This window comes from Bombina bombina, chromosome 7, assembly GCF_027579735.1.
Source record: "Bombina bombina isolate aBomBom1 chromosome 7, aBomBom1.pri, whole genome shotgun sequence".
Classification (NCBI taxonomy): Eukaryota; Metazoa; Chordata; class Amphibia; order Anura; family Bombinatoridae; genus Bombina; species Bombina bombina.
The window spans coordinates 406874454-406887750 of NC_069505.1; the positions used below are offsets into that span (position 1 = coordinate 406874454).

The following is a 13297-nucleotide window of genomic DNA, read 5'->3' on the forward strand; positions in this document are numbered from 1 at the left end:
GCTACACAATCTAGATGTAGTCCGTGCCCTGAAATTTTATCTACAGGCAACTAAGGATTTTCGTCAAACGTCTTCCCTGTTTGTCGTTTATTCTGGCCAGAGGAGAGGTCAAAAAGCTTCGGCTACCTCTCTCTCTTTTTGGCTTCGTAGCATAATACGATTAGCCTATGAGACTGCTGGACAGCAGCCTTCTGAAAGAATTACAGCTCATTCTACTAGAGCTGTGGCTTCCACTTGGGCCTTTAAGAATGAGGCTTCTGTTGAACAGATTTGCAAGGCTGCAACTTGGTCTTCTCTTCATACTTTTTCCAAATTTTACAAATTTGACATTTTTGCTTCTTCGGAGGCTGTTTTTGGGAGAAAGGTTCTTCAGGCAGTGGTTCCCTCCGTATAAAGAGCCTGCCTGTCCCTCCCGTCATCCGTGTACTTTTGCTTTGGTATTGGTATCCCAGAAGTAATGATGACCCGTGGACTAACCACACTTAACAGGAGAAAACAAAATTTATGCTTACCTGATAAATTCATTTCTCCTGTAGTGTGGTCAGTCCACGGCCCGCCCTGTTTTTTATGGCAGGCTAAAAATTTTTTGGATTATACTCCAGTCACCACTACACCCTTGGGCTTCTCCTTTCTCGTTGGTCCTTTGGTCGAATGACTGGAGGTGACGTAGGGGGGAGGAGCTATATAGCAGCTCTGCTGGGTGAATCCTCTTGCACTTCCTGTAGGGGAGGAGATAATATCCCAGAAGTAATGATGACCCGTGGACTGACCATACTACAGGAGAAATGAATTTATCAGGTAAGTATAAATTTTGTTTTTTTGTTAAAGGTGTCAGATGACACATGCCAATTAGGTAGATTACTAATTAGTTACACCTGGCCATTAGGGTGAAGGGGGTTGGACATGGGATCTTGAACAGGTTCAAAAGTTAGAGCTTCCATACTATGAACAGTTGCCTGAGGAAACAGCTAGATAAGCTGAGAAACGCGTTGCGGTCTGTTAATATTATTGTTTTAAAATTTAAAAATTGGGTGCACATCACACCCTTTGTTTATCAGATTTTTAATAAATATATATAGATTTTATTGGAAGTTTGAGCTTGTTCTCGTTTTTTTTCTCACCACCTGAAGCCCTATTATTCTTTGCTATCCGATGATCAGTGTCGCTGGGCCACTGTAATTCCCCAGCCTGCACCATTTAGCACATTGGGTGCTACAACCTTTGTGAGTATCACTCTAAACGCAAGAATTGTTTTCCACCAGCACTATTGCAATATTGCACTAGGAGGGGCTCCTTCTTTTTGATTATCTCCACAGAGCCTGCACAACTTCCCCTCATTTCTGGACCATCTTGAACTCTGCACCATCCTGCTCTCTGGTGTCTGGATCAGTGTTGTCAGGTTAGGAAATATCCAGAAGTAGACCCAAATGCAAGGGCGAACTTAAACAACACCCTTGCACTCTGAGTTTAATCCAGGACGTGACCCCACGACAACCTCCAAAAAACAAAGTACTCACGATATGGAGCAGGGTTAGCCTGTGCCAAAGTATTCATTATATCAGCCAGATAGACTTCTGAATAAGGAACTGGTTTCAGGAAATGCCTTCCACAGAATCAGGAGAGCAGGGAAAGTCACTTATACTCAGACAGAAGAAGGGTAAAACAGGAAACAGTTAATAATGCAGGATTAGGTCATTTGTTATCAGGCAGTCTGAAGGTTAACACTGTGTAGACAGTCTTTGCAGAGTATGCAACTGGTAATCAGGCAGTTTGAGGGTTAACTCTGAGTAGACAGTCTTTGCAGAGTATGCAACAGGTAATCAGGCAGTTTGAGGGTAAACACTGTGTAGTCAGAACTTGCAGAATTAACAACATGTAATCAGGTAGTTTGAAGGTTAACACTGTGTTGTCAGAACTTGCAGTGATAGCAACAGGTAAGCTGGTAGTTTGAAGCTTAACACAGATTAATCAGTACTTGTGGAGATTGGCAACAGGATATCAAGCAGTTTGAAGGTTTACACTGAATAATTGTATTTGCAGAGTTTGGAAACAGGTAAACATGCAGATTGAAGGATTCACAGAAATAACAGTATTTGAATAGTTTGCACTACACAGTAGTCTGAATATGCAGGGATTGCAGCAGGTAAACAGGAAGTTTGAAAGTTTCACAAAACAAACAGTACTTGCATTGTTTGGAGACAGGTATTCAGGAGGTTGAAGGTTAATCCAGCATAGTAAGTCCTTGAAGAGATTGGCAACAGAAAAGGAGCAGTTAGAGAGATTCCTCAGCGAAATCCTAACAGAAGCCTCAAAGTTAACAAACAAACGGACACTGGAGAAACAGGAAGCCAGAATAAAAAGCCTGGTTGTGACATCATCAGGAAGGGGTGGCTCAGACACCTGTCAATCAAGCACACAGAGAGGACTGCAGAGCTTCCCAGCAGCTGAGCGTGACAGTGCCCCCTCCTCAAGGACCCCTCCGGGGGACCCGACCGGGCCTGGCAGGGTATTTCTTGTGAAAAGACTTGACAAGAGCTGGAGCATGAACATGAGAGACCGGTTCCCAAGATCGTTCAGAGATAGGATAACCCTTCCAATGGACCAGGTAGTACAGCCGATTGCCCCGTAGCTTGAAATCGAGAATCTGGCTGACTTCAAACTCAGAAGTTCCCTCTACGGAAAGTGGAGGAGGTGGTTTACTCTTGATAGAGTACCGATTGTAGATGACTGGCTTGAGTAGGGAGACATGAAACACTGGATGGATCTTGAGAGTCTTGGATAAGGCCAGGCGGTATGCAGAAGAACAAACTCTGGAAACAACTCAAAAAGATCCAATGTACTTAGGACCCAACTTGGTACAAGGTTGTTTTAGACGTATGAATCTGGTGGATAAAAATACTCTGTCTCCAGTACGAAGTAAAGGAGCCTTGCACCTTCTGCGATCAGCATATTTCTTATGTCTTAAGGAAGAAGAGAGTAGATTTTGACGAATGAGTTGCCAGTGATTACTGAGATTTTTCACTATACGATCTGCTCCAGGGACTTCAGTAGAACTGGTAATCATAGGAAAGGTTCTAGGTTCAAATCCATAAGCTGCCTTAAAGGGAGAGGTCTGTAATGAGGCGTTATAACGTGAGTTGTGAGCTAATTCCGCCAAAGGCAATAACTGAGACCAGTTGGAGTGGTGATGGTCTACATAATGTCTTAGAAAAGATTCCAAGGCTTGATTTACACGCTCAGTCTGTCCGTTGGATTGAGGATGGTGTGCAGTAGAAAGTGATATGTTGATTCTGAAGTGTTTACAAAAAGACCTCCAAAATTTGGAAACAAATTGGACTCCACGATCTGAGACTATGTCAGTGGGAAAACCATGTAAATGAGATATATGTAGAACAAAGAGTTCAGAAAGTCTTTGAGCTGTAGGCAAGCCTGGAAGAGGTATGAAGTGAGCAGACTTGGAGAACCGATCCACCACTACCCAAATGGTCGTATTTCCAGCAGAAACAGGAAGATCTGTAACAAAGTCCATGGATAAGTGAGACCAAGGGTGATGAGGAATAGGAAGAGGGTGTAATAGACCAAACGGTCGATGAGAAGATTGTTTGTTCGAAGCACAAGAACTACAAGCAGCAATATAATCCTTAACATCCCTCCTCATAGTGGACCACCAAACATGCTGCTTCAGTTTCCACAACGTATTGGTTATTCCCGGATGACCTGCTGAAATGTTGTCATGAGCCCAACGTAGAAGCTTAAGACGTAATCCTTTGGGTACATACAGGATACCAGAAGGTAGTTTGCAAGAAGATGGTACCCGGACTTGAGCAGCATGTAAAGCCTGTACTGGAAAAGAGGATACTTGAGCCAAAACTTTGACTGGACGTAGTATAGGTTCTGAATCCAATGGAGAAGGTTCAGAAGATTGGAACTGCCTAGATAAAGCATCTGCCTTGGAATTTTTTGAACCAGGAACATATGAAAGTACAAAATTAAACCTGGAGAAGAACAAGGCCCACCGAGCCTGACGAGGATTGAGACGTGTAGCTCTTTGGAGGTATAAAAGATTCTTCTGATCTGTCAGAATGAAAAAAGGTTGACTGGTACCCTCTAACCAATGCCTCCATTCATCCAAAGCTAATTTTATAGCCAAAAGCTCCTTATTGCCCACATCATAATTTAACTCGGCAGGATTGAATTTTTTCGAAAAGAACGCCACAGGATGTATCTTGCTGGTAGTCGGATCACGTTGGGAGAGAACAGCTCCAGCTGCTATAGAGGAAGCGTCAACCTCCAAAATAAACTGGAAATCACGAATTGGATGACTGAGAAGAGGTGCAGAAGAAAATGCTGATTTTAGCGTTTCAAAAGCCTGTACTGCCGAAGAGGACCAGTTCTTACAATTTTGCCCTTTCTTAGTAAGAGAAGTGAGTGGAGACGTGATGTCAGCAAAGTTCTTTATAAACTTTCTATAGTAATTGGCAAAGCCAAGAAACCTCTGCAGGGATTTGAGAGTAGTTGGTCTGGGCCAGTCCTTGATAGCCGACAGTTTAGCAGGATCCATCTCAAAACCTGATTCAGAAATGATATACCCCAAAAAGGGGATGGAACTCTGATGAAAAGAGCATTTCTACAATTTAGCGAACAGGGAATTGTCTTGTAACCTCTGAAGAACCAGTCTTACATGATGTACATGTTCCTGTAATGTTTTTGAATAGATTAGAATGTCATCGAGGTAAATGATAACAAATTGATTTAGATAATCTCTGAAGATTTCGTTAACAAAGTGCTGAAATACTGCTGGTGCATTGCACAATCCAAATGGCATTACTAGATACTCATAGTGACCAAATCTAGTGTTAAATGCCGTCTTCCATTCGTCTCCTTTACGGATTCTGACCAGATTGTAGGCCCCACGGAGATCTAACTTGGAAAAAATAGAAGCACCTTGAAGACGATCGAATAACTCAGAAATGAGCGGCAAAGGATAGCTGTTTTTGACAGTAATCTGATTCAAGGCTCGATAATCAATACAGGGACGAAGACCTCCATCTTTTTTCCCAATGAAGAAAAAACCTGCACCCACAGGTGAAGAGGAAGGACGAATGAATCCTCTGGCTAAGTTGTCCTTTATGTATTCCTCAAGAGAGACATTTTCTTGACGAGAGAGGGGATAGTTCCTTCCCTTAGGTAGAGGAGCCCCTGAATACAATTCGATAGGACAGTCAAATATCCGGTGTGGAGGTAACGTCACAGCCTCTTTTTTAGAAAACACATCACTAAAGGCATGATAGTAATTGGGCAATGATTCAGGAACTTCCACCATAGCTACGACAGGACTGGATGGTTTAGAGGGATTTTGCAGGCAATGTTTGAAACAGGTAGTTCCCCAGGAAATAAGTTCTCCTTTAGACCATGAGAAAACTGGATCATGAAGCTGCAACCAAGGTAACCCCAGAATCAATGGTATGTGGGGAGAAGAGATGACATCAAAACGAATAATTTCAGAATGAAGTATGCCCACAGTCAAAAGAAGAGGAATGGTAGAATGCTTTATGATACCAGTACCTAGAGGCTGTCCACTGACAGTAGTTACCTTAATTAACTGTTTCTTGGCTTGAAGAGGAATCCTGAGAGAGTCAGCAAAGTTAGAATCAATGAATACTCCAGCAGCTCCAGAATCGATGAGAGCTTGAGCTTGAAACTTGGTGTTTCCAAAAGAGATAGTTACAGGAACAAAAAGTTTAGAATTGAGGGAAGACATGGGATTCTGGCTTAACTCTGTCCCTCTATCAAAAGTTAAGCCTTGGCTTTTACTGGCCGGATAAGACAGTCCTTCAGTAAATGTCCTTTGGTACCACAATACAGACATAACCCAAGAGTACGCCTTCTATGGCGTTCAGCTTCTGACAATTTAATAGCTCCTACTTCCATGGGTTCCACAGACTCAGGAGATTGGGAATTATTATTAGAAAGACTTGAGGTTCGAATAGGAGGACGAAATGAAGATTTAACAAAGGATCTCCGATTCCTATCTCTCTCCTGAAGACGTTCAGAATGCCGGGCGTCAAGAGTAATACATTAATTGATAAGACCCTCCAATGAATCGGGGAGTTCCCGAAATACTAGTTCATCCTTAAGGCGTTCGCAAAGTCCTTTGCGAAAGGCTGCCCGTAAGGCTCCATGGTTCCAATCAGTTTCTGCGGCTAAAGTCCTGAATTCAATAGCATATTGAGGTACCGAAAGGGATCCCTATCTCAGATCCAACAATCCTGCCTCAGCAGCTGCAGACCTCCCAGGCTTGTCAAAAATAGAAGAAAAAATGGACACAAATAATTCCACATCCTGTAGTAACGGATCATTCTTCTTTAAAAGAGGGGACACCCAGGCTAGAGCCTTACCCTTCAAGAGAGAAATAATAAAGGTGATTTTGGAAGTAGAATTGGAAAAAACTTGAGGATTGTTTCTGAAGTGTAAACAACACTGATTAAGGAATCCACGGCATTCTTCTGGATTACCGTCATATTTATCTGGAAGTGGGATTCGTGGTATATTCTGTCCAACAGTTTGAGGTGGATTAAAGACAGCATTGGTGCTAGTAGCAGTGGCAGCAGGAGTCACCGTTGCTTGAGAAGGAGCGGAGAGGTTATGTAGCAGAGCAGTAATCTGGTCAAGCTTGGAATCCAAAGATTGCAAATGAGCAGAATGATTTCCTAGAAGTTGCCCTTGTAGAGCCACAGCCCTGGATAACTCGTCAGGGTCCATATTATGGTCCGTTTGTACTGTCAGGTTAGGAAATATCCAGAAGTAGACCCAAATGCAAGGGCGAACTTAAACAACACCCTTGCACTCTGAGTTTAATCCAGGACGTGACCCCACGACAACCTCCAAAAAACAAAGTACTCACGATATGGAGCAGGGTTAGCCTGTGCCAAAGTATTCATGATATCAGCCAGATAGACTTCTGAATAAGGAACTGGTTTCAGGAAATGCCTTCCACAGAATCAGGAGAGCAGGGAAAGTCACTTATACTCAGACAGAAGAAGGGTAAAACAGGAAACAGTTAATAATGCAGGATTAGGTCATTTGTTATCAGGCAGTCTGAAGGTTAACACTGTGTAGACAGTCTTTGCAGAGTATGCAACAGGTAATCAGGCAGTTTGAGGGTTAACTCTGAGTAGACAGTCTTTGCAGAGTATGCAACAGGTAATCAGGCAGTTTGAGGGTAAACACTGTGTAGTCAGAACTTGCAGAATTAACAACATGTAATCAGGTAGTTTGAAGGTTAACACTGTGTTGTCAGAACTTGCATTGATAGCAACAGGTAAGCTGGTAGTTTGAAGGTTAACACAGATTAATCAGTACTTGTGGAGATTGGCAACAGGATATCAAGCAGTTTGAAGGTTTACACTGAATAATTGTATTTGCAGAGTTTGGAAACAGGTAAACATGCAGATTGAAGGATTCACAGAAATAACAGTATTTGAATAGTTTGCACTACACAGAGTAGTCTGAATATGCAGGGATTGCAGCAGGTAAACAGGAAGTTTGAAAGTTTCACAAAACAAACAGTACTTTCATTGTTTGGAGACAGGTATTCAGGAGGTTGAAGGTTAATCCAGCATAGTAAGTCCTTGAAGAGATTGGCAACAGAAAAGCAGCAGTTAGAGAGATTCCTCAGCGAAATCCTAACAGAAGCCTCAAAGTTAACAAACAAACGGACACTGGAGAAACAGGAAGCCAGAATAAAAAGCCTGGTTGTGACATCATCAGGAAGGGGTGGCTCAGACACCTGTCAATCAAGCACACAGAGAGGACTGTAGAGCTTCCCAGCAGCTGAGCGTGACAAGTGTTGCTGGGCCACTGTGAGTCCCCAGCCTGCACCATTTAGCACACTGGGTGCTGCAACTCTTGTGAGTATTATTCTAATATAAGAAGTGTCAATTGTCATTTCTCACTGCAATTTTGCACTAGGAGGCACTGTCTTTTTTTGTGATTCATTTCAAAGATTTTTTTTATTTTTTTTCATGTGGATAAGTCTGTTCTTCGCACCGGTTTGGGGTTTCTTCCCAAGGTAGTGTCTAACTGTAACATCAATCAGGAAATAATTGTTCCTTCTTTGTGTCCTAACCCTTCTTCTTCTTCTAAGGAGAGGTTACTTCATAATCTGGATGTGGTTCGTGCCTTAAAGTCCTATCTTCAGGCTACAAAGGATATTAGACAGTCTACATATCTTTTTGTGGTGTATTCCGGGAAGCGCAAGGGGCAGAGGGCCTCTTCTACTTCTTTGTCTTTTTGGTTGAGGAGCTTGATTTGCTTGGCCTATGAGACAGCGGGACATAAGCCTCCTCAGAGGATCACGGCTCATTCAACTAGAGCTGTGGCTTCGTCTTGGGCCTTCAAGAATGAGGCCTCTATGGAGCAAATTTGTAAGGCGGCTACCTGGTCCTCCTTACACACTTTTTTACAAAGTTTTACAAATTTGATGATTTCGCTTCTGCGGAAGTTGCTTTTGGGAGAAAGGTTTTGCAGGCTGTGGTGCCCTCAGATTAGGGTCCGCCTTTTTATCCTCCCGATTTCATTCAGTGTCCTCTAAGCTTGGGTATATGTTTCCCAAAAGTAATGAATAAAGCAGTGGAATCTTCTCCTCTTTAGATGGAAAACATAAATTATGTTTACCTGATAATTTTATTTCCATCGTGGGGAGGAGAGTCCACGGCTACCGCCCGTAACTTCGGTGGGCGGGCCTAAATTTGATTTTTATTCTTTTGGCACCATTTATACCCTGATATTTCTCCTACTGTTCCTTGTTCCCTCGGCAGGGGGAGTGGGGGAGGTATTTTAACCTTTGGCTGGGGTGTCTTTGCCTCCTCCTGGTGGCCAGGTTCTTAATTCCCAAAAGTAATGAATGAAGCCATGGACTCTCCTCCTCACGATGGAAATAAAATTATCAGGTAAACATAATTTATGTTTTTCTGTTCCTACTCCACAGACCTGGCATTGGTACACATTCACTTACAAACAAAAAGATTTTAAAAATTATGCAAATAAATTACCTGCATTAACCTACCTATTCTTTTATAATAAATTCTTAGGCACAAGTGCTCATCTTCAAAATCCTTTCATTTTCAGTAATAATCAATAATAAAAAAGTTAATTTTTGTATCGTTTATGTAGTGTTTCTTGTAAATAAGGGTTAATCTATTATAATTATCGGTTATTTGTAGAGCACCAACAGATTCTGCAGCGCTATAAACATAGGTGGTATAAAAGGTAGCAATTATAGGGATCAAATGGGTAGAGGGCCCTGCCGAGAGTCGCACTGTTGTAGTCAGCTCTTATAAAGGTGAAGCAAAGAAGTTGGGCTCTCATGCTTACAAGATAAGGGGGTTCATGGAGGATATCAATGGAGGATAGGAACAGGTATTAGAAAAGGTTAGTGTAGGTTGTATGCATCTCTGAACAGAAGAGTCTTTAGAGAGTGATTGAAGCTTTCAAAACTAGGGGAGAGTCTTGTGGAGTGAGGCAGAGTTCCACATGATAGGAGCCAGTCTGTAGACGTCTTGTAAACGGGAATATGAGGATGTAACAAGAGAGGAGGAGAGTAGGAGGTCATGAGCAGAGCGAAGGGGACGGGAGGGAGAGTATCTGAAGACAAGGCCTGAGATAAATGGGAGGAGCAGTGCAGTAGAGGGCTTTGTATGTAAGAGTCAGAATTTTATGTTTAATCCTGGAGGTAAGAGGAAGCCAGTGAAGGGATTGGCAGAGAGGTGCAGCAGATGAAGAGCGACGTGTAAGGAAGATGAGCCTGACAGAGGCATTCTTTATGGTTTATGGTTTACATTTAACTTAAAGGGACATAAAAACCTATTTCTTTCATGATTCAGATAGAGCATACAGTTGAAAACAACTTTCCAATTGACTTCTATTATCGGAGCTTGACGGCCCGTGTTTCTGGCGAGTCTTCAGACTCGCCAGAAACACAAGTTATGGAGCATAACCCTGTCCGCCTGCTCTGAGCAGGCGGACAGGAATTGCCGGAATTCAAAGCAATCGAGTACGATCGGGTTGATTGACACCCCCTGCTGGCGGCCCATTGTCAGCGAGTCTGCAGGGGGTGGCGTTGCACCGCTGCTGATGCAATGCTGAATACGGAGAGTGTATTGCTCTCCGCATTCAGCGATGTCTTGCGGACCTGATCCGCACTGTCGGATCAGGTCCGCAAGACATTTGTTAAATTGGCCTCTATGTGTGTGTGTCTGTAGCACTATATGGCAGCAGTTTTGCAAGAATGTTCTACATTAGCAAGATGGCAGCACTTTATCGCTTCAATAGAGAATACTACTTCAGAGCTCTGGTTAACTGTTTAGCGAAATATAAAAGTTGCACAAAACACATCAAAAATACATTACAAAGTTCTGTTATTTGAAGAACAATGGAATGTGAAATATTCATATTTTCATGTTAGGTTAGCACAATTGAGAATATACGATCGGGTTTGTGCTAGAGTGGGGTTGTTAGTTTTTTTTTCCACTTTGTTTTTTTCCCTTGACTTCTATGGGGGAATACGTGAATGCGCACGCAATATTCTTACTTTGGCTTTTTGCGCTTGTCGGGTTAGCGCAAGAGTGAAAAGAGTTTACTTAACTCTCCAGCTGAAACGTTAATTTGTGCTCTACTCGTAATCTGGCCCTCTATGTTTTGTCTGAATTATAAAAAGAACATGTTGTGTTTCATGTCCCTTTTAGCCAATACTGTCACTTCTAACTGAGAAGGAAATGAGAAATCACACAATAGTTTTGTGACCTCAGTCTACCTTCTGGGCACACCTATTCTATGTAACTCAGTAACGACTTCATAGTAACCACTAATAAAATTAGTTTTGGTAAGCATTGATTTCATATTTATTGATTGTGTTCACACTTACATACTAGGGAGAAGGCTTAGTGTGCCCATTGGCTTCTAGTTGTTTATTTATTGGCCTATGATGCCAGAGAGGACCGCAACACTGTGCAAAATGATGCATTGTAGCCATCTCCAAGGAGTTAATCCAAACCCCAGTCTCTAAAACCTTACCTTACATCCAGATCAGCTTTCACTATTACTGAGATCTTAGCCCATGACATTTCCTTAAGAAAATGATGGTGCTGTTTCTAGCACATCTCGGATCTCCCATACCCATTAGCAATAGGTATCCATATGTTATGGATATAAAATTCTTGAATTAGTGAAATTACAGTTCATTGTGTGATCAGTTAAATAAACATAGCATCACAAAAAATTATATTACTTGTATCTTGCTAATGACAATTTGTGGTAGCCCATAGTTCAACTTTGCTGGGTCTCTCTCCTGGCACACAATTGATCTGTTAGCACTTCTAAACAAAATTTGTCCTTTAAAAGGAAGATTTGGTTTGGATAGTTCTGAAACAAACACACTTTCCTAACACAAGATAATAGATCAACATAGATCATTATTTGTATTACCTTAGTGGAACTAGAAAGAAGCTGCCATAACAAGCCAAGAGATGCCTACACAGATAACCATCTGACCAGTACAGGATCTTCTATCCCAAGGTCAAAGGTCATTTTCCAGATTCCAAAGAATCTGGAGAGTTAAAAAAAAAAGTATTATTTTTAAACAGGAGTTAAACAACTTGTTTACTTGGGTTTCAGAATACAAAAATGATCAACGTAGCCGTATAATCCAAATTTCTTGAACCATAAAGACAATGGAATATTTTTTTTTAAGTTTCTGCAGCTTTGTGTAGCTTTATGTGTGCAATGTATGACATTGTTGCATTTAGATTTGCTGATACTTTACTCATTACTTGTAAACAGATTACTGTGGAATTTCAAATTAATACTTACATTTTTTTCTTGGAAAATAGATTGTTTCAGATAGTTTAATAGACTTAAAGGGACAGTAAAGTCATAATTAAACAGTCATGATTTACACAGAACATACAATTTTAAACAACTTTCCAATTTGCTTCTATTATTTAATTTGCTTGCTTCTCTTGTTATCCTTTGCTGAACGGTTTATCTAGGAAACCTCAGGAGCAGCAAAGAACCTAGGTTCTATCTGCTGATTGGTGGCTGCATAATATATACTGATTGTCATCTGCTCACCCATGTGTTCAGTTAGAAATCAATTAGTGCATTGATGCTCCTTCAACAAATTATACCAAATTTGATAATAAAAGTAAAGTTCTACCTAAATCATGAAATACATTTTTTGGTTTCATGTCCCTTTTAAGGTTGTGAAATATTAGTTAAAAAAAATATATATTCATAAGATGGGTTAAGTTTTTAATTTAAAATGTACATCTTTTTATCTGCCACCTGGTTTTCATTGTCCAGCTCTTGGTGCCTACCTCATATAATGATGTAGATCTATGGACATGAGTGACTGTTATCATTCGCCTACTAATTAGCATTACTTTTTTGTTCTATGTGACAAACATTTTATTAATGTGTTTCAGGACTGAGGAGAGAAAGAATCTATTGCTCTTTTTTCGTACCCTTTCCAAGTTTGCAGAGTGGTGTGAATATCGCAAGTTTATCTTTGCACAGTTCAAGGTAAGACTGCCTTTTTTGTCCACATCGTTTAATGTTTTTAGTTCATCAACATGATTTATGCACACAATGTGAACTTGTCACAGAGTTTTCTGTTATTTGGTCTTATTTATTTATAATATGTGCATTTCTCTCTCTCTCTCTCTCTCTCTCTCTCTCTCTCTCTCTCTCTCTCTCTCTCTCTCTCTCTCTCTCTCTCTCTCTCTTTCTCTCTCTCTCTCTCTCTTTTTCTCTCTCTCTCTCTCTCTCTCTCTCTCTCTCTCTCTTGTTCTCTCTTTCTCTCTCTCTCTCTTTTTCTCTCTTTCTCTCTCTCTCTCTCTCTCTCTCTCTCTTTTTTTCTCTCTTTCTTTCTCTCTCTCTCTCTCTCTCTTCTCTCTCTCTCTCTCTCTTTTCTCTCTCTCTCTCTCTCTCTCTCTCTCTCTCTCTCTCTCTCTCTCTCTCTCTCTCTTTTTCTCTCTCTCTTTCTCTCTCTTTCTTTTTCTCTCTCTCTTTCTCTCTCTCTTTCTTTCTCTCTCTCTCTTTTTCTCTCTCTTTCTCTCTCTCTCTTTCTCTCTCTTTCTCTTTTCCTCTCTCTCTTTCTCTTTTCCTCTCTCTCTTTCTCTTTTCCTCTCTCTCTCTCTCCCCCTCTCTCCCTCCCTCCTTGAAGAAGGGAAGCTATGGCCCCCGAAACGTTACCTAATAAATGTGATATTTCTACACTACAAGTCCAGTGAGTGCAGAT

General features: G+C 41.3%; 1 protein-coding gene across 1 annotated transcript in view; it reads left to right on the forward strand.

Moving 5' to 3' along the window:
• LOC128636401 (centromere protein P-like) overlaps window positions 1–12687 on the forward strand; it is a 103962-nt gene extending 91275 nt beyond the window's left edge. Inside the window, exon 7 of the mRNA XM_053689421.1 lies at window positions 12483–12687. Coding sequence (XP_053545396.1) covers window positions 12483–12633 — 151 coding nt within the window. The 3' untranslated portion in view covers window positions 12634–12687. The remainder of the gene's footprint in view (window positions 1–12482) is intronic.
• The last annotated feature ends 610 nt before the right edge of the window (window positions 12688–13297 follow it).